This window comes from Peromyscus maniculatus, chromosome 8 (assembly GCF_049852395.1).
Source record: "Peromyscus maniculatus bairdii isolate BWxNUB_F1_BW_parent chromosome 8, HU_Pman_BW_mat_3.1, whole genome shotgun sequence".
Classification (NCBI taxonomy): Eukaryota; Metazoa; Chordata; class Mammalia; order Rodentia; family Cricetidae; genus Peromyscus; species Peromyscus maniculatus.
Genome location: NC_134859.1, coordinates 10,154,332 through 10,174,215, shown reverse-complemented (window position 1 = coordinate 10,174,215; position 19,884 = coordinate 10,154,332). Strand labels below are relative to the sequence as shown.

General features: G+C 48.0%; 1 protein-coding gene and 1 long non-coding RNA gene across 2 annotated transcripts in view; one reads left to right on the top strand and one right to left on the bottom strand.

Moving 5' to 3' along the window:
- Positions 1 to 5,689, bottom strand: part of Eef2kmt (eukaryotic elongation factor 2 lysine methyltransferase) — a 10,546-nt gene extending 4,857 nt beyond the window's left edge. The window contains exons 1-3 of the mRNA XM_006984663.4: positions 5,542 to 5,689; positions 1,883 to 1,945; positions 29 to 109 (exon numbers count right to left, since the gene is read on the bottom strand). Coding sequence (XP_006984725.1) covers positions 29 to 109; positions 1,883 to 1,945; positions 5,542 to 5,637 — 240 coding nt within the window. The 5' untranslated portion in view covers positions 5,638 to 5,689. The remainder of the gene's footprint in view (positions 1 to 28; positions 110 to 1,882; positions 1,946 to 5,541) is intronic.
- Positions 5,623 to 19,884, top strand: LOC107402180 (uncharacterized). Its single transcript, XR_006075239.2, has 4 exons — positions 5,623 to 5,753; positions 11,414 to 11,555; positions 19,408 to 19,533; positions 19,716 to 19,884. It is a non-coding gene; the product is annotated as an uncharacterized LOC107402180 (long non-coding RNA).

Genomic DNA, 19,884 nt, shown 5'->3' with positions numbered 1-19,884 from the left:
GCCCCAGCAGCCACTGCCCATCATTGACCTTTTTGATGAGCTTTGAGAGAAAGCAGCGGGCGTACTTCACAGACGGCAGGTGCTGTACACACACAGGGTGCTTCACAGTCTAGACAACAAAAGACAAGAAGGTGATTGCTACAGAGACCTGCCTTTGGTGTCCTAGAAGCTGCACATGATTGGAGGGAGCCTGATGTTCCAGCAAAGATGTGCAGGGACAATGGGGGTATCTGCAAGATGGCGGCTTTTCTTCCGGTGGTCTTACTATATAGGCCAGGCTGGCCTCAAATTTGTAATCCTCCTGCCTTAGGATTATGCCACTCCCAATTTGAGTTTTAAGATGTTTCCTTACAACATTTCCACATAGTGGTCCAGCTTTAGGCAGGAACCTGAGCTCACAGGCCCTTTCCTGTCCACCCAGGGTGGCAGGTGAGAACAATACTAGCCTGTTGTAAGGACAAAAGCAGGGTATCTGGCTTCATGGAGGAGGTGAAGGCCCAGTGGCAGGAACCAGACCACTAGGTACCTGTCTTCCTGGCTATGAGGCCTAGGTGGTGGGGAGGGTTAGAGATGGGAGCTGAACAGGCAAATATGGAAACACAAAGGCTCTGCCTAGACAGGAACTAATGCCTCAGTGAAAACCTCCGGGAGTCAGAAGCAGGGTCTCCACCACAGAGAGCAAAAGGGTGGCTCCCAGGTGGCTCTGGCCTGGAAGTTTTGAAAGGAGGTCCGAGGACCAGCGGGAAGTAGGAGATGGGAAGGGGCCTGGAGAGAGGTGTAGCTTGCTGCATTGGAAGGACCACAGGATCCCCGTAAGTCCCCCAGAACTTCCTACTGAGGGTTCATCGGTGGGTAACCCCTGGGATCTTTAAGCAGTATGCTCTAATATTTGTTGGGTTACTCGTGGAAGGCTGTAAGACAAAGCCTGGCTGTTTCCTCCTTCCTTTCCCCCTTTATCTTCCTTTCTGATAACAGGGTCTCTCAGTATAGTTCAGGCTGACTTTGAATTGGCCCTGATTCAGCACAGAATTCCTGGCTTAGACTCCTAGGGTGGGCTTGGTGGCTGGGGACAAATGTCTGTGTTTTCCTTGAATTTGTAAGCAAATATGCTCCTCTGGTGATTTCCTTCTGGGGAGGAAGACTACAGTTTTTTCCTGCCGAGGGTCAGGACCCTTAGGAAAGTCAAGGCCCAGGACAGGGTGGTGTGATCTGCCCTCGATTCAGGAGGCCTCTACCCACAGGCATATGCCACCTCTGCCTCTGATCCTGAACAGGCAAGATGAGCTTTCTTATTTTTTGCCTTAAATGTGAAGAACATTCCAAAGCAGCTAACACATTCTGGAAGCAGTCACTTGTCATTTATCCCTGTGTTTCAAGACTTCCCAAGGTGCATGGGATGGAGAGATGGCTCAGTGGCTGAGCACTGGCTGCTCTTCCAAGGGACACAGGTTTGAGTCCTGGCACCCACATGATGGCTCACAACTGTAACTCCAGTCCTAGGGATCTGACACCCTTTTCTGGCCTCCAAGGACATTGTATGCATGTGTTTCACAGACATACACAAAGGCAAACACCCACACACATATTAAAAAAACAAAACAAAACCCAAAAGTTAGCCATTTAGAAAAAAAATGGCATAATAGCACTCCAAAGAGATACAGTCTTAAAAAATAAAAAAAGACATCCCTTAGCTTCCCTCATCTTGTGCAGTTGTTTATTCGAATATCTTTATCCACTAAAACCAAACAGCCAGAGCTGACTGAGGAGCTGACGCCCATGTGCAGTGTCTACACAAACGCTATATCTTGTTCTTTGGACTATGTGTTTGGAAAGGATACAGGTGGGCTTTGGCTCTGCTCTCTGGGGATGCTGGGGCTCTTACCTTCTGCAGAATAGCCAGCAGCAGCTCAGAACCCAAGGGCTCCCTTAATTTCTCTTCTAGGCTCTGTTCCAAGGAGAAAGAGAGAGATAAATCCTAGGGGGCATTTTCTCAGCAATCTTACACTGCTGTGGGACATTCTGGTAAAGAGCTCAGTAATCTCTGCCCAGGGACTTGGAACCAATCTGAAGTGGAAGCTACTAGAGGTGAACTCTCAGTCTGATGTCACGGGCCATGTGTGTCTGATTTCCGTCAGCTCTGGCTGTCCTGCAGTCACCAGGGACACAGTAACTTTGCAGCTGAGCTGGTGAGCTAACCATCAGTTACAGCCTGGAACCTGTCACTTAAGCTGGAAGGAGGACTATGAGGTGTGGTGCCAAGCCTGGCCACGTCAGCTTTCTCACAGGGACTCCAGCTCCAGTCACAGCAGGTATGGGACACACAGCAAGGCCACTTCGTGTCTTCAGAGCATTTTACTATGTCCTAACAGGTCCTCTAAGACCTGCCTTGATCCTTTTCTGACCTCATCTACACCCAGTCTCATCCCTGCTCACAGGACTACAGCCATACCAGCTCCTCTACTGTTCTTAATCACGGTGGCCATGTTTCTATCATAAGACCTTTGCTTCCTGTTTGCCAAGACCGTCCTATGGCCGACTATTTCAGGGCTCAGGTAACAATTCAAATGCTGCCTCTTTTGGGGGGCCTTTGATGACTCTATTCACCATTTCCTTGCTTGTTTTATTCTTTTGAGACAGTGGCCTCTGACTCACAGAGGTCCTCCTGCTCTAGCTCCCCAAGCTGAGGTTGGCTCCCACACACGGTCTTGCCTGGTCTTTCCTGGTTATTTACAGTCTCTCGTCTGAGCAGGGCTGGTCTCTAATGTGCTCTGATGTACCCTGGTGTGCACCTCATAGACAGTGAATATTTAGTGACTCAGTAACTGCTAGGCCCCACTCAGTGCACTTCCACAGCCAGGAACGAGGAGCTGGGGTTTGTCTTCAAGTACTCCCACAGAGTGAGATGTAGGAGGGGCTGTCTATCTCGGAGCCACAGTGCTAAGGCTGTTAAATCCTCAATTACTGTTCATGGTAAGGTCTTCAGGCTCTTGGTGTTAGCATTCTTATGTTCATTTTCCTATAAATAAGGAAAGGCTTAGGGGATGGCGGAAGCGTGACCCCCTAATTTGGAGCTGTTGGACTCCCTTCCTGCCCTGGCTGCCGTAAGCAAAAAGGACTATCAGTCAGACAGCTAGCAGGACTGCCCTTATGTCAGCCTTGGCTGTCTGAACACTCCATAAACACCTTTAGACAACCCCAGCTGATTCGCATGGCTCCTGAAAGTGCAGCCTCATCCAGGGCTGTCTGAAACACTTTGCGCCAGACTTTTTCCTGTCATAAGCCTGGGTACACACTTACTTTGCACCCATTTTGGTGCAGGACATATGGGGAGCACGCCCCCTGGTGGCCTAGTGGAGGGATGGCCCTAAGTGGCAAGGCTGTGACTGGTTCAGACACCTACATAACCTGCTGCTGTGGCTCAAGGAGGGAGTGGACTACCAAGAGCCCTCCTGGGAACGATCTTTGCTTGCTCACTTTAGTAGTGCAGGCTGAGCTGGTGACATGGAGAAAGCAGACCCAGAGACAGCACAACAGTGGCTGGCAGAATTGTAAATGCAGCCAGGCAGCTGGCCTTGGCCAAGAGCTAAGAAATCCCCACTTCCAAGGGCTGCACAAGAGCTGTAAGAGCTGCTGCCAGGGGAAATCCAATACCCAATACCCAGGCCTGCCGGGAAGCTTGCATACAAAACGCCCCAAGAACTCCAGAGGTCCACAAGGACCAAGGGCGCCCCATAAGCAAGAAACCTGCGGCTGCTGCTCTTGCCTGCCTACAGCTGGCACAAGAAAACACAGCCACCAGAGACCAGCAAGCCCTGAGCTTCTTGCTACCTATGATTTCTAGCTGGGCAAAGGAAAAGAAGCCCAGCTGTTTGGTAGCAAGAGACATTGTATCCTCCACTGTGCTAATTAGAAATGATGACACAGAGATGTAGCCACTGCATAAAGTCCCACAACACATAGGGTCCCACAGTATATAAGTTCCACAGCACATGGGGGTTTGAGCTAGGATTCTTCTTTTTGTAGACCAGGCTGGCCTCAAACTCTGAGATCAGCCTGCCTCTGCAGCCTCCAGAGTGCTGGGATTATAGGTGAGAGACCCCCCACTCCAGTTCCCCCTAAGGCCTGGAGAGCTGAGGAAAAGGACATCTTAAAATAGCCAGAACCGAGTCAGTTCCTCATTCCCAGACATGGTGAAGTCAGAAGTTTTAAAAGTACAAAATCAGACTGTCTGGTGGTAACTAACCATGAGACGTCCCGGTCCCCTGAGGTAACAGGACCAGATTTTGGAGATGGGCTGTAAAACTCCTGACAGGGCAAAAAATAAGATAAAATCCAAGCTCAGGAAAACTGGACCAGTCAAGGGTGGACCCATACAAACCCCCTCCTCTCTGAAGAATTTTGTGGTTTCTGCCTTTAAAAGCTAACCTCCCCAAGAAAGAGGAACTCTCCTCCGTGCCTCGATTAGCCGGGTGCTGCGGATGAGGGCTCCCTGCTAGCTTGTATTGCACCAAGAAGTAAACCTTGCTATTGAAGTCTGGACATCTTTGGTCTACGGTGGTTTCTTTGGGGGTCCTAATCTGGGCACAACAATAGGTATGTGCCACCTCCTGGCTTTGAGCTAAGATTCTAAACAGGAAGCTGGTCTCCTAGGTCAGAATTATGGCTCTGATCCTTTCCTTTCCTTTTTTTTTTTTTTTTTTGAGACAAGGTGTGTAGCTTTGGAGCCTGTTCTAGAGCTTGCTTTGTAGACCAGGCTGGCCTTGAACTCAGAGATCCGCCCACCTCTGCCTTCCAAGTGCTGGGATTAAAGGTGTGTGCCACCACCGCCCGGCCCTAGAACTGATTTTTAAAAGATGTGCTTGGAAGTGCAAACTTGTAATGCTAACACTGGTGAGGTGGAGACAGGAGGATCCCTGGGTCTCACTGGCCAGCTTTCCTTCTTAAACGGAGTGACAACAGACCCCACTGTGCGCGACCCTGAGCAACTGAATGGGGACCTATAAGCTATTAGCGTTTCATTCTGTGTTAAGACCAGAATGTTTTATGTCGATGAAATAACACAACTGTGTAAACCACCCAAATAAACCGGGCAGACTCTGGAGAAATAAAAATTTAAAGAGACTCATGCTGGTGAACTCCTTGCACACGAATTATCAACAAGGCACGCTCCAAAGGAGCCTCGTGCCCGAGTTGCAAGTCCCCAGATCGCCTGAAGGTTCCCTTTCGGTCTGAACTCCCTCGGAGATGGTTCTGCCCGCAGCCTGCCCTTCGGATGGGACCTAGCCTCCCCTTGAGGAGAGCGCGGCTCCAGCCGTCTGAAGACATTTAGTTTTCAAAGCTGTTTTGCAGTCGCCAAGATGACCGATCAATGGCTTAAAAAGTCGCTAAAAGAATTCAGCCCGGCCCGAGACCCTCAAGTTCTGCTAGAGAAGGGCCCAGCCTGCCTCCCCCGGTCCGGCAGCGAGCAAAGGAGGCCCCAGACGCCCGGCCCCGCAGCTCCCGGTGCTCGACCCCGACACCCGCCGCGCGCCCGCCGCCCACCTGCCAGGGAAAGGAGGGAAGCGCGCGAGCCGCCAGGAAGCGGCGCTCGAAACTCTGCAGCAGAGACGTGGCCCCCTCGTGGTCCTCAGGCGCCATCGCGGGGCGGGGCCAGTGTTGCCTGGAAACGAGCGGAAGCGAGACCTGAGTCTGAGGAGGCGGGGCAAAGAGGCAGCGAGCTGTGGGCGGGGCTAGTCAATGCTCCGGCCCAGGAGGTGGGGCAAGGTGGTGCCCTGGGGGCGGAGAGTACGTTGCGGCAGGGGCGGAGGCGAGGTGTAAACTGCAGGGTCCGTGAGCTGCCGCGTCATGAGAGGCGGGACTTAGGGAGAGGTTGACGCCCGGCGCCCGCGTTCTAAAAAAGTTGGTGGTGCTGGAGCTGGCTCTCTGAAGGCGGGGCCTACACTGGCCTGGGGCGGGGCTCAGAAGGCGGTCCTTGACCAGAACTGGGGGCGGAGTCTAGAGGTTGGAAGGCGGGCCCGAGGTGGATATGGGGCGGGGGGCGGAGCTTAGGGGCGGTCCTTTGGCTGATATGAGGGCGGGCTCAGACCAGCCAGAGGCGGGGCTGAAGTGCTCGCCTAGTTGCGGAGGCGGATCTCGGAAGTGCTGCTCGCGGCCTGGGATCTTTCAGCTGAGCTCCTGGCCAGCCTGTGGGCAGGGTTGTGGCCTAGTGTGGGGCGGAGTCGGGTAGGCTAGGGCACGGCCTTGCTTGCTGCACAAGGAGCCGGTCTCACTCCCGGTTTTGGTCCGGGAAGCGGGGCGGAGTTCGCGCCCACCCAGGCCAGCTCCAGGTCATCTTAATCTCCCGAATCTTGCATACTGGTCTTGGTCTACCGGCGTGTTCAATCAGTGCGGGCGGCACCAACACCCTCCCCATCAGCACAGCCCTCTGGGACCCGTCAGAAAGGGGTCTACTCCCTCAGTCTACGACAGCCTTTGTGTCTGCAACCCAACATCATCTAATTCTTACTAAGCACCCCCAGTATGATTGGCAAGACCAGGGGCTGCAACAGTGGGATAAAGCCGATGTGGTCTCTGCTCTCCAGGGTCTGGGGTCCTCAAGAGGGAACATAAAATAGTAGCAATATCTGCGCTGAAGATAAATGCACAGAATCTCAGGGACATCCAGCAGGAGTTTCGTTTGATCTTGCAAGGAAAAGAATCCCAACGAAGAGTGGGAGTTAACTGCAGCGGGTGGCCAAGTTTTCAAAGTTAACACGTCTTGCTAGAGTTGAAAGGCAGGATGCTGGCAAGCCACCCCTCCTGCCCCCGGATTCTGCACTGTTGTTCAAGGCAGAACAGTTCACTTTACCAAATGTCTCAAAAAACTCCATTTGGAAGCTTCCTGAGCTAGCCTGTTAAATATGCTTGCAGAAGGTGGGTGAGAAACCCCTGAGGCCTGTTTAGGAGAACAACAGAGGGGAATTGATTGCAGTCAGGTCTGTGACCCTCCAAGGAGCCAGCCCAGCACAGCTGATAAAGAAGGGCTTGGTCTTTTATTCCTTGAGCTAGGTTGACTTAAATATAGTGAGCTGTGGTTGTTTCTGTGGGATTTTGTCTTTTCATTTTTTTTACATTTCTTATTTGTGTGTGTGTGTGTGTGTGTGTGTGTGTGTGTGTGTGTGTGACTCACCATACATCAGTGGAAGTCAGAGGACAGCTTGCAGGATTTGGTTCTTTCCTTCTACTATGTGGGCTGAACTCAAGTCATTAGGCAAGCTCCTCTACCGTACACTGAGTTATCTAACTAGCCTTATTTGTTTGTTTTACAGTCTTGCTATGTAGACCTGGCTAGGTATTCTCTTTGTAGCCCATCTTGGCCTCGAACTTACAGTGATACTCCTGCCTCAGACTCCAAAATGCCCAGGATTATAGGCATATGCCACCATGCTGGACTATTACTGTGCTTTTTAAATTGCACACTCGTGGCTGCAGTCACCTGAGATTCTGAGGCCTCACAAGTAGGATGGATCTGGGTGATTGAGGAAGGCTGACTTTAGAGGTGGCCTCAGGGACACTGGCTTACCTGTGCCATTTTGATCAGCTCTCTGCCTGCAGTTGGTGATGCAAAAAATGGGAACCAGAGATATACTTGTACATCACCCATATTAGCTATTAATCACTGTTGCTACAGAACAAAAGAGCAACAGTTGGCATTATAATAACACTGCATGATATATTCCTAAAATATTAGTAAACCTAGGCTGGTCCAGCCTCTCCTGATACCACAGACAGGAGTAGACCAAGAGAAGACCCTCCATGGGCTACAGAGCCATCTTATCTTGGAGTGTGACAAAAACCTTGCATCTTGATTAGATCTGAAGGTAGGAGGACAAGTCACTGAAGGACCTTGTGTGTGGGTACACGTGCGTCTCCACTGTTGTTCCTGCTCATCTTGGTTGTTTGAGGCAGGGCCTCTCACTGGCCTGGAGCCCACTGCTAGTCTGGCTGGCCAGTGAGCCCCAGAGAGGTACCTGCCCCGCAAAGCTCAACACTGGTGTTACGGGTGTGAATGAGTTTGGGGGATCAAATTCTAATCCTCATGCTTGTAAGGCAAGCCCTGTGCCAACCGAACTATTATCCAAGTCACTGAAGGATTTGTAAGGACCAGGGAACCTCACAGGGGCGATGTGTTCAGGTGTAAGGGAAGGCTAAGACCCCCTCTGTCATGCAGAATGCTGATTCCAGATGTTGATGTCTGGAGCAAGGCCTGGGTACACATCTGAGTGCCCCTGCCCCTCCACTGTAAGAGGCAGTAGGTGCACGAGCTATATTAAAGGCTCCCTATTATCTAATAATAGCCTAATGCATTTTAGCTGTACGAAGCCATTGCCTTTTAGAAATTATGCTTTGGGTTTGGAGTTCAATCAGCATGAGGAAGTTTTTCCTTTATCTCTCCTCTGGCTAATGGCTTCTGTAAGAAAAAGGACCAATTGATTTCTCTCTAGAATGTTGCTTCAGGGTGCAGCGACCTTTTATAGGTCATGTTTCAACTTACAGAAAAATTTTATAGTTCAAATATAAATTGTGCCAAATGCAGACTCTATAATGGGATTTAAGGTTAAATAAAGTTTCAACCTTCCTTAGGCTGTTTCCAGCATCCAAGAAGCCCCGCAGCTTTGGAGACAGGTGCTGCATTAAAGTCTCGACAGGGTCGGGTGTAATACATATAGCAAGCTTGGTGTATGGTCTCAGTCCTGGAACACACAAAGAGAAACGCCAGGATTATACCATGGTTTTGTTGTTTTTATTCTGTTCGCTTTTGAGACAGGGTCTCATGCAGCCCAGGCTGGCTTCTAACTTGCTAGGTAGCTGAGGATGGCCTTGAGCTCCTGATCTTTCTGTTTTCACCTCCCAAGTACCAGGATTACAAGCATATGATTTTAAACAGTGCAGGACATCGAACTCAAGGCTTCAGGCATGGTAGATAAACACTCTGCCAGCTGGGCTACAGTGCCAGCTCCAATTATATAATATTTGGGTTTGCGATGGGACCAGTATTAAGGGTTGAAGTGTATCCTTTGCAAAGGTAGGCTGGAATTCCTAATCCCTGGTTCCTAGGGGTGTGAATATTTTTTGGAAGTAGAGTGGTTGTAGAGATAATCAACTTAAGAGGAAAACATACAAGAGAATATCCTGGGCACCAGCGACTCTCCTTATAGGAGGGGGGGGGCACAAAATCAAAGGCACAGAAGAAAGTGGCCACGTTGCTTTAGAGCTCAGAGTGATGCGGCTGCAAGCCGAGCACCACTGAGGACTGCTTGTAGCATCAAAGGCTAGAAGCAAAGATGGAGGGAGCCTAGCATTTCGTGTTGGACTTCCAACCTCCAGGTTTGTGAGACACAAGGCATCTCTTTCTTTAAGGCCACCCGGTGTGGTACTTGGCGACCGAAGCCCTAGAAATGAAATAACTGGCCATATTACTTTGGGGACTCCTTTGAAAAAAAAGAGAGAACTAGGGGATTTGATTAAAAAAAATCAAGAATTTCCAAATGATGCTGGACATGGTGGTATACACCTGTCATTCCAGAACTCAGGAAGCTGAGGCAGAAGGATCTAAAGTTCAGGGCCAGCCTGGGCTGCATGCATAACAAGAGCCCAGCTCAAGAACAGTAGCAGTTAGTGATGTTGCTCACTCAGGAGAGCGGTGGCACACCTGTAGTCCCAGCACTTGGGGGGTGGAGGCAGGGGATCAGGAGTTCAAGGACACTATTGACTGCATTGGGAATTTGAAGCCAGCCTTGGCTGTGTGAGACCCTGTCTCAAAATAAGATAAAGTGAGCACTTCCTGTGAGACCAGGTAGCTGGACCTAGATCCTGGGGTCTTACATGACTGCACCCCCAGTGGAGTGTAGGATATCATTGCAATGGCTTATAACAATATGATGACCACCCCAAACCCAAAGAGCACTCATTTCTTTTTCCAATGAGAGGCTACATGTGTTATACTAACAACAAACAGGACCCTGATACCTTTTGTCACAACACTAAGCCTGATAGCTGTGTTTCAGGAAGCCCCCAAACACCCTGCATCTTTGATCCTGTTTTTTTTTAAATTTTTTTTATTTTTATGAGAGCATTTTTAATAGTCTGATTATTAGAAGTCTGTCCTGGTTGCTCCTGGGTCCCTGGGAAGTTTCCCATCCATGCTCCAGTGAATATTAATTATGGAAATCAAATGGACATTTAGCACAAGAAAATGCTCGCTGTAGCAAACTTTCAGAGGGCAAGTCATTGAAAGCCGATTCACTAAATGACCTCTTGGCTAAATGACGAATTTGCCTAATGACCATTCTGCATAAGGACTCATTTGCTAAAAGCCAATTTTCTGAAAAATCAGCTTGTGGGATGTTCTGCTTCTCAGAGATTGAGTCATATTCCTACACTCAAAGTCAGTGGGGTGGCCCACACCTGTAATACCAGCACTCTGGGCTAAGGAGGATTGGAAGTTCAAGGCTAGCCTAGGCTACAAACCCAAATCCCGGCTCAAAACAAGAAAAGCACCTTAGGTGATAAATAGCTGCATTTTACTGAGTGTATCTTTGCCAACACTGAACACTTTTCTCACCCTTGTTAAATTCTGGCATGGTGACAAGCCCAGAGGAAGTAGGTTGTCCAAGTAGTGACTGTATATGGCTCCTGTTCACAGCAAGGGTCCTTCACACCATGGTTGGGGGGAGGGATATACATCTGTTACATGGTACTTCTGACATCTTCTAGATTTTCTTGTTGCTGAGAATTACCAGTTAGTACCAGAAAAATGCAAACCACTTTGTTTTTTTTTTTTTTAATCTCACAGCATCAATTTTTAGCATTTTCCTTTGGGAGTTTGTTTATCACTTTATTTATAAAATTAAAACTATTGTGTTATTTATTTGTGTATGTGTGTACACAACACATGTATTGAATTGCTTTTCTCCTTCCATTATATGAGGAGCCTAAGATTTAACTCAAGTTGTCAGGCTTGGTGGCAAGCACCCTTACTATTGAGCTGTCTTTCTAGGCTTATACTTTATTTTTATAATCTCTCTCTCTCTCTCTCTCTCTCTCTCTCTCTCTCTCTCTCTCTCTCTCTCTCTCTCTCTCTCTCTCTCTGCGCATGGAGGTCAGAGAACAATCCCTATATATATGGGATTTATTGAAATGACTTACAGACTTCAGTCCAGCTAATCTAATCCAACAATGGCTGGCTGTGAAACAAAAGTCCAGGATTACAGTAGCTGCTCAGTCCACAAGGCTGGGTGTCTCAGCTGGTCTTCAGTGTGCGCTGGAATCCTGAAGAAGTCGGCTCCAATGCCAGTGAAGGAATGGACGTGCTGGCAAGGTGAGGGCAAGCAGGCAACAAGCAAAACCTTCCTTCTTCTATGTTCTTATACAGACTTCCAGTAGAAGGTGTGGCCCTGGTTAAAGTTGTGTCTTCCCACTCAAGATCCAAATCAAAGGCATGTGTCTTCCTACCTAAAGGGTCTGGACTAAAAGTGGATTCACTCACTTCAAACCAAGCAAAAAGTCTTTCACAGGTATGCCCTCCATTTCTGGATTGTAGTTCATTCCACGTGTAGCCAAGTTGACAAACAAGAATAGCCATCAGAGTATGTTTGGTGTGGGTATGTACATGTAGGTTCCCACAGAAGCCACGGGCATCTGGAGTTACAGGCTGTTGTGAGCTGATTGATGTGGGTACTGGGGAGTAGCCGCAGGCATGTCGCTATGGCAATATATGCTCTAAACTGATAAGCTATCTCTCCAGCCTCCTATTTTACTTCATTTTTTTTTTTTTGGAGACAGGGTTTCTCTGTGTAGCCTGGGCTGCTCTGGAATTCATTCTGTAGACCAGGCTGGCCTCAAACTCACAGAAATCTACCTGCCTCTGTCTCCTGAGTGCTGGAATTTTTTAAGGTTGTGTGCCACTACTGCCCAGTGCTTAAAATCCTTTTTTAAAAATTACTTTTCATAATGTGATTTTGCTTTTGTGTCTGAATGGGGCTATGAACACAGGAGTGCAGTTGCCTGCAGAGGCCAGAAGAGGGCATTAGCTCCCTTGAAGCTAGAGTTAACAGGCAGTTGTGAGCCACCCAGTGTGGGTGCTTGGAGCCCAACTAGGGTCCTCCCTCTATATTGATAAATCCATGGGAGTCTGCTTAAAGTTTTTCTTTATTAGGAAAGAAAAACTCACTAAAACAAAATAGGGGAATTGTCACAGGGTCCTGGAATGCTGAGGTACTGTCGCACGCCGTCCTGAGTCAGTCCGCCATCCACGCCCACAAGGGAGAGAAGAGACCAGCATACATGTATCTCAGGTCTTAAGGGTAGCCCTGAGGCCACACCCCAGGGGCAGTACTTCAAGGTCATAGGTAGGTAGGACAGTTACCTGCTACATCACTAGGGAGAGCTTCAAGGTCATAGAACAGCTATCCACTACAGTCCTCTGCAAGAGCAGTATATATTCTTAATTGCTGAACTATGTTTCCTGTGGGAGCCCACAGAGGCTACCTATTAAGGCCTTACTCAGGGTCAGAGAAGCTGAGCTTGCTTTACCCAGCAGGGCTGTGTAATGATTTGGCCACAGGTTTACCAGGTTTTTGGAAGGGTCTATACTTGGCTGAATGGTGTGCTTTGATCTTGCAAAGGGGAGGTCTTTTGCCTCTCCCCTTGGCATATTATAAAAAGCCCTTTTGAATAAAGCTCTGGGCTGTTGAGTATTGACCCAGACCCTCCTGAAGCTATCCTGTATCTATCTTTCTTCTTGTCATCTAGGTCTATCTTTCTATCTGATATTTCCTCATTCCTCTCTCCTCCACTTAAGAACCCTTTGGAGCGGACTCTCACAGACTGACTTCCACAGTTTCCAGACCCTTTCTTCAAATTATTTAAAAAACAATTTCATTAACGTGTGTGTGTGTGTGTGTGTGTGTGTGTGTGTGTGTGTGTGTGTATTACTGTTACAATTTGCAGAACTAAGTCCCCTCCTTCTACCATGTGGTCATGTGGGCATGTGTGGAGGCCAGAAGTGGAGCTCAGGTGTCTTCCTCGATCACTTCTCCTCTTAGTTTTAGAGACAGTATTTCTCATTGGACCTAGAGTTTGCTATTTGGCTTGGCTGGCCAGCTGGTCAGTGAGGCCTCAGGATCTGCTCATACCTCATCCCCTGAGGACTGGAGTTACAGGAGTGCACCGGAGACACCTCCCAAGTCTTTCCTATCCCTTTAAATTATGGCTGATGGTTTTATTTGGGCTCCCCAGCTTCTTCTTACCTCCAATGTCATGATCTTGAAGAACACCTTTGTGCTTGATAGGACACCCTGGTTAGGACACTGTGCTGGTCACTGTCACTTGAGGCTACAGTTACAACTCCCAGATAGTCTCAGTGGCCCAGGGGAGCCAGAATGATGTGGCCAGAGTCAGTTACTGATCCCTGGGGACTGAGAATAATCTAATCGTGTTCACTCAGCTGCAGGCTCAACTTGCTAACAAGCTAGATGGATGTCACTGTCAGGCAGTGACAAGAAGCCATAACCTTGAGCACAGACCGTGCCTGTCCTTGGTCACCCTGATGTCCATTTCAGATGTCCACAGGTGTCCTGAGGGGACTTTTGAAGAGGAAATACCCAACCAAGGAGGCCATTCTTTCCACGGTGACGTCAGTGCTTTGGGGCAATGCTACCTCAGCACCTGTCAACCTCACTCTGCAGAAGGGATGCCAGCTACTTGTTTGCTCATCACTGTCCATCAAGATGCAGAAAGGACTGGCTGTTACTTGATGGATTCAATCCCCAAAGCAAGGGGCACTCCACCAGTCTGCACTTGGAAGGGTGCCAGGAGCCCCAGGGATGGTGGTGACAGAGTGGGGTAATGCTGAGGAGAATGAATGCTTTGCCCTTCTAACTGAAACGGGCTGCTTGTAAGAGGAGCTAAAATCCACAGCCTGCTAGCAACTGGAAAGAACCAGGAGTCAGAGAGTTGTGACAGACTCTTACCAAGACAGGACCAAGGAAGGAGGGTGGGCTTTGTGGAGCTGCAGTTAGAGGCAGTGGGTTTCCTGACATGGGCGTTGGGAAGGCAACCCATGACCTCTGCAAGGGTAGCAAGTGCTCTTAACTGCTGAGCTAGCTCTCCAGCCCCACTTCTTTTTTTAAATAAAATTTTAAGGTCAGCACATGAAGTACTGGGTTTAGTCCTGGCCTTTTCCCACACAGGAACACTTGGTGGCCATTCATCTCCCTCGCCCAGAGCATCTGCTTTTTTCTCATTCATTCCACAAACGTTTGAGTGCACACGATAGATATAGCCATACATAGCTGGGTGTGCAAATAAAATGGGGTACAAACATTTTCTTCTTAGAGGTTAGGTCCATTGTGAGAGAGTGTTTAAGAGGCTACTTGAGATAGAGGGAGAGATAGACAGACAGACAGACAGACAGACAGACAGAGACACAGAGAGAGACAGAGACAGATACATGAAGTTGGGAGGGTAAGGTGGTGGAGAGTATCTAGGAGGAGTTGGAGGATGGAAAGCATGATCAAAATAGATTGTATAAATTTTTTTTAATTAGAACATTTAAAAAGGGCTGTTTCAAAACATAGGGTTTCGGGCCTGGAGAGAGGTCTCAGCGATTAAAAGCCCTCGCTGCTCTTGCAGAGGACCTGAGTTTGGCTCCCAGCACCCACATTCGTCAGCTCACACCTGTCTATATAAGCCACGCTTCAGGGATCTGAGACTGTTTTCAGGCCTCCATGGGCACCTACACACACACACACACACACACACACGCACGCACGCACGCACGCACGCACGCACGCACGCACGCACGCACGCACGCACGCACGAAGATAAATCTTCAAAGTATGGGGGTGACACTTTGGAAAGCCTGAATGCTTGTCCACTCCCACAGGCCCGCAGCTTTGGTTTCTTGTCTGTAAACGCATTTCTTAGCATTCCCGGACAAATTGGGTCCATCTGTGGACTCCACCTCAAGGCACTAAACTTGCGTGGCCAGCACTTACTCAGCAGATACCACCAGCCTCATTAACCTCTGTTCTTTCTCAGGAGAGTGTGCAGGGAGGGCCCGTGGTGGTTCTCAAGCTTAATAGTATCCTTTGATGATTTCTTGAGTCCATTAGATTAAGCAGAGTTATACGTTTTGCTGAGCAAACAGAGGACTTTCCAAGCCCTAGTTTCGGGTATGGCTGACAGGTGTGTGTATGTGTGGCAGCCAGGATGGGCAGGTATCTCTGTGGTGTGCTGAGGTAGAGTCCTTTGAATAAACACTCAGGAGGGGTACATCTGGATCACATGTTAGTTCTATTTTTAGTTTCTCCAGGAACAGTCATACTGATTTCCACAATGGCTGCACTAGTTTGCCTTGCCACCAGCTCCACATAAAGGCTACATCCACACCGGCATTTGTCTGTTTCTGTGAAACAGCCGTGATGACTGGGGCGAGCCGGAACTTCAGAGCAGTTTTGATTTCTGTGTCCCTCATATCTCAGCCTCTGCTTTGTGTGGTGCTGTCTGCGAGTTAAGTCGTGGTGAAGTGCGCCATGGGTTGGTTGGGGTTGGTAGGCTCCCGTCTCATCTTCTCCACTCCTCTGTTCCGCACTGGGAGGGCATCCATGGTGCCTTGGTGCATACTTATGACACAGGATAGAAGGGGGGGGGCAGCCTCAGGAGTGACTGGAGTATTGCTGAGCCAGAATGCACTCCCCAGGTGGGCAACTGGGACGGGGCCAGCCTTCCTAGACAGTCGCCTGAGCTCAGTGTGGCGGAGTACACTCCACCCCGACAGAACTCCTTAGATGGCTTCTGCCCCATGCCGCCACCCTGGCCTTAGGTCCCAGTGCAGTGTCTTTCCTGAGCTACTCTGGTAGGAGGCTGTCAGGGTGTCTGTGCACAGGGATTTCAAGCCCATGCCTTCAGTGTATAATTTGGACTTAATTTTTTGGAAATTTATTTTTCATTTTATGTATGGGTGTTTTGCCTGCATGAATGTCTATGTAGCATGTGTGTGAAGAGCTGGTAGAGGCCAGAAGAGGGCATCCCTTGGAACTGGAGTTACAGAGAGTCGTGATCCACCCTGTGAGTGCTGGGACTTGAATCTAGGTCCCCTGGAAGAGCAGTCAGTGCTCTTGACCACTGAACCATCTTTCTAGCACCCCAATTTATTTGTACTATTAATTTATTTAGACAAGGTCTCACTTTGTAGCTCTGACTCACCAGTAACTCACTATGTAATTCAGGTTAGCCTTGAGCTCACAGAGATCCACCACCCTCTGCCTCCTAAGGGCTGGGATTAAAAGCGTATGTTACTAATGCCCACCCAGCAATTTTTACTTTTAGATTTACATTTAATTGGTGTGTGTGTGTGTGTGTGTGTGTGTGTGTGTGTGTGTGTGTGCATGTGCACTTGCATGTGGCATGTGACACGGTACACAATTTGGAGGAGTTGGTTCCCTCCTCCTACTGTGTGGGTCCTGGGGATTTGGATTCAGGTAGGTCATCAGAGTCAGTGAGAAACGCCTTTCCCTGCTGAGCCATCAGCTTGCTGGTCCTAATGGTGAGATTTTGCATTTGTGCACACAGGTTAGCCTCACAAGAATAGAATTTCTGTTTTAGAAAAATGAATACTAAATGACCATGGAATGGTGCCAGCTCCCGAGGCTTCCCTCAGGCCCAGCTCTCTCATTTTTTTGAGAATGTGGGGAGTTCTCAGGTTCCACAGGGAAGAAGAACTGAAGACAAACACGCACTAACAATTTTAATTAATGAATTTGAGGCTGGGCCTCACCACGTAGCCTTGGTTGGCGCCATCACTCTGGGCCCCAACAGGAGCTGAGTGCGCAGCAGCCTGTGGACATGCAGAGGCAGACAGGGAGGAGCTCTTCAAAAAGAACGCAGATCCGGCACTGGGGAGGTGGAGGCGGGAGGATCAAGAGTTCAAGTTCAGCCTGGGCGACCTGTGAGTTCCAGGCTAGCCTATCTCAAAAACAAAACAGCATTCCCTCCACAAAACCAAACCGGAGCATCAAGAAGCCAGCTCTTCGTAGTGAGAACTTCAAGTAAATGTGAAGACAGAGGAATAAAGGCAGTGACTTCCCCTTCCCCAGCTGCAGCCATGAGCAGCGTGTCCAGCTTCCCTCATGTCCATCCCCTCCCTGTGTCTGCTTGCTCCCTCACCGTGAGGTCATTTAACACATAAATATCCCAGAACACTCTCCCCTCCTCCGCTCTTCTCTTTTCTTCTCCTCTTTCTTTCCTGCCCTTCCTCTTCTCTCTTCTCCAAAAACAACACTTCACCCCCATTTCTAGCTCATGTTCTGTTTTCTCTGATTGCCTTTTCTCATTTGTTTTAGTTCTTTAAGAGATTCATACAATGTATTCTTGGATTCACTCCCCACCAACTCCTCAAAGGTTCCCTTCTCCACACACCCAATGTTGTATCTTATTTAAATATCCATCAGTTCATATGCTCTTGAATGCATGACCTTCCACTGGAGCATGATCAAGCCACCAGCGGCCACACCCTTCCTTAAAGGAAACCGACTCTCTCTATTGATTCAGCAGCTATCAATTGCCAATAACTCCTTATTGAGGAACGCCCACCTCCTCCCCTCATGCTGAGATTTAGTCTGGCTTGAGCTTGTGCAGACTTTGTGCATGCAGTCTTAACTGCTGTCAGTCCATGTGTGTCTGGGAAACACTGTTTTCCTTATAGTCATTCACTGCCTCATGTAGGTGGAGTTTTCCTGTCCAGGGAGCCACTTTTAAAAAACCAACACAGAGGCTTAATATTACTTATAAATGCTTGGCCAATAGCTCAGGCTTGTTACTAGCTAACTTACATTTAAATGAACTCTTATTTCTTATCTATACTTTGCCATGTGGCTCATGGCTTGTTACCTATTTTCCATATGTTCTGCTTGCTCAGCAGCTGGTTGGCATCTCTCCTGACTCTGCCCTTCTTCACACCAGCGTTCTCTCTGTTTCAAGCTGTCTCACCCAATTTCTTCCTGCCCAGCTATCACCCAATCAGCTTTTTATTAACAACGAGAGCAATACATACTTACAGTGTACAAAAGGCTTATTACACAGCATCCTCAGGCTCTTACAGTCTTTCTAGTCTCTCTTTTGCAATGATCTCTGACCCTTGGGAGGAAGGTGTGTGATGTACATTTAGGGCCAAGCATTCCACAGACTTTTATTGACTTCGCCATGACCAATTGTGCATTTCTGTGTTAATCACTGATCTACTGCAAAAAGAAGCTTCTGAGATGAGGGTTGAGAGATACTAATCTTTGGGTATAGTGATAAATCATTAGGAGTTAGTATAATACTGTGCTCATTTAGCAGAGTAAGAGTGGTAGGTTCTCCCCTAGGGACTATGTATGACCTGTCTAGCTACAGAGTTTTTTTTTTGGCTCTGCTGTGGGTGCCAATAATGGGTTTCAAAGTGTGGAGTGGGCTTTGAATACAATCAGAAAGTGGTTGGTTACTCCCGTGACATTTGTACCAGTATTGTACCAGTGGGCATGCCTTGCTAGGTGGGTTGCTGTTGTATGTATCCTCAGAGCTGATCAATAGGTGCTATTATGATTACGTTTCTCCTCTGGGAGTGTGCACAGTACCTCCCAGCACTATAAAAGCTAGCCAGTGGGGATGAAGCTTCCAGGTGAGTGCCAGCTTGATTTCTCTGTTCTGTGATTCAGATATGTGGAGTCTTCAGCAGCAGAGTCTTACCTTCTGGAGGGCAACTAGATTATTATTATACATAATATAATACCATAAATATAACATAACATAATATAATATAATGTAATGCAATATAATATAATGTAATAAATGTAATATAATATAATAAATATAAAATAAAATATATAATATGATATGATATGATATGATATGATATGATATAATATAATATAATATAATATAATATAATATAATATAAATGTTTGGGGGGGTCTATGGGACATTACTTGCCAAGAACTTCAAAAGAGGTAACGCATTCCTAGTACTGGGTATTTTATTTGTTAGCCTGTGGTACCTTGTAGGGGCTTTGTTGGCCCATTATAGGGTGAGGTGTGTGTGTGTGTGTGTGTGTGTGTGTTCTATGTTTTAGGAAGTTTCCACAGTAGCAGGTTTCCATATGACGTTTTCAAAATGTCTTAGTGTTAGTTATCCCCCATCTTCCCTCTCCTGCCTCTCTTTCTGTCTCTCCACTCCACCCCATTTAACCCTTCCTGTATCATTATTTCCCTGTAACCCCTTATTCTATCTCTGCATTCTATCTCTGCCATGCCCTTTCTAATTTCCTGACCTCTTCTATCTCTCCAACTCCCACTCTGTAAGCTCTCTTCATGATGTTTGTCATTCCAGGTCTCACACATCTGCCAATGTCAGGAACAACAATCTCATTAGGAACTGGAGGAACATTCTGGAGAAACCACAGTCTACCTGAAGCTTTAGTTCCATCCTCACACCTGCATCCAATCAAGAAGCGCAGTGAGCATCCTTGTTTGTGATTATTTGCACACAGGTGGTTGGCGAGTGGGCAGGTTAGACTTCTGGATGTGTGGTTGTCTTGCTGTGCACTTTGTGTCCAGGGGGATTTTTCATGGGGCTTTCTCTAGTGGAGGAAGATCCCTCCTGCTCATCCTCAGGCCAATGGCCGCTTACGTTTTCAGGAGAAACAAGGCTGTACCAGTCACTTGTGGGCAGGTCCTCTCATCCTTGATCTTTTAGCAGCGTGATTCTCTGAGGCTTCAGAATACATTATTCAGGCATCTTTTTCTGTCAATTACCATGACATCAGCTGGAACAACAAACAAACCAATAAAAAGGAATGGATAATCA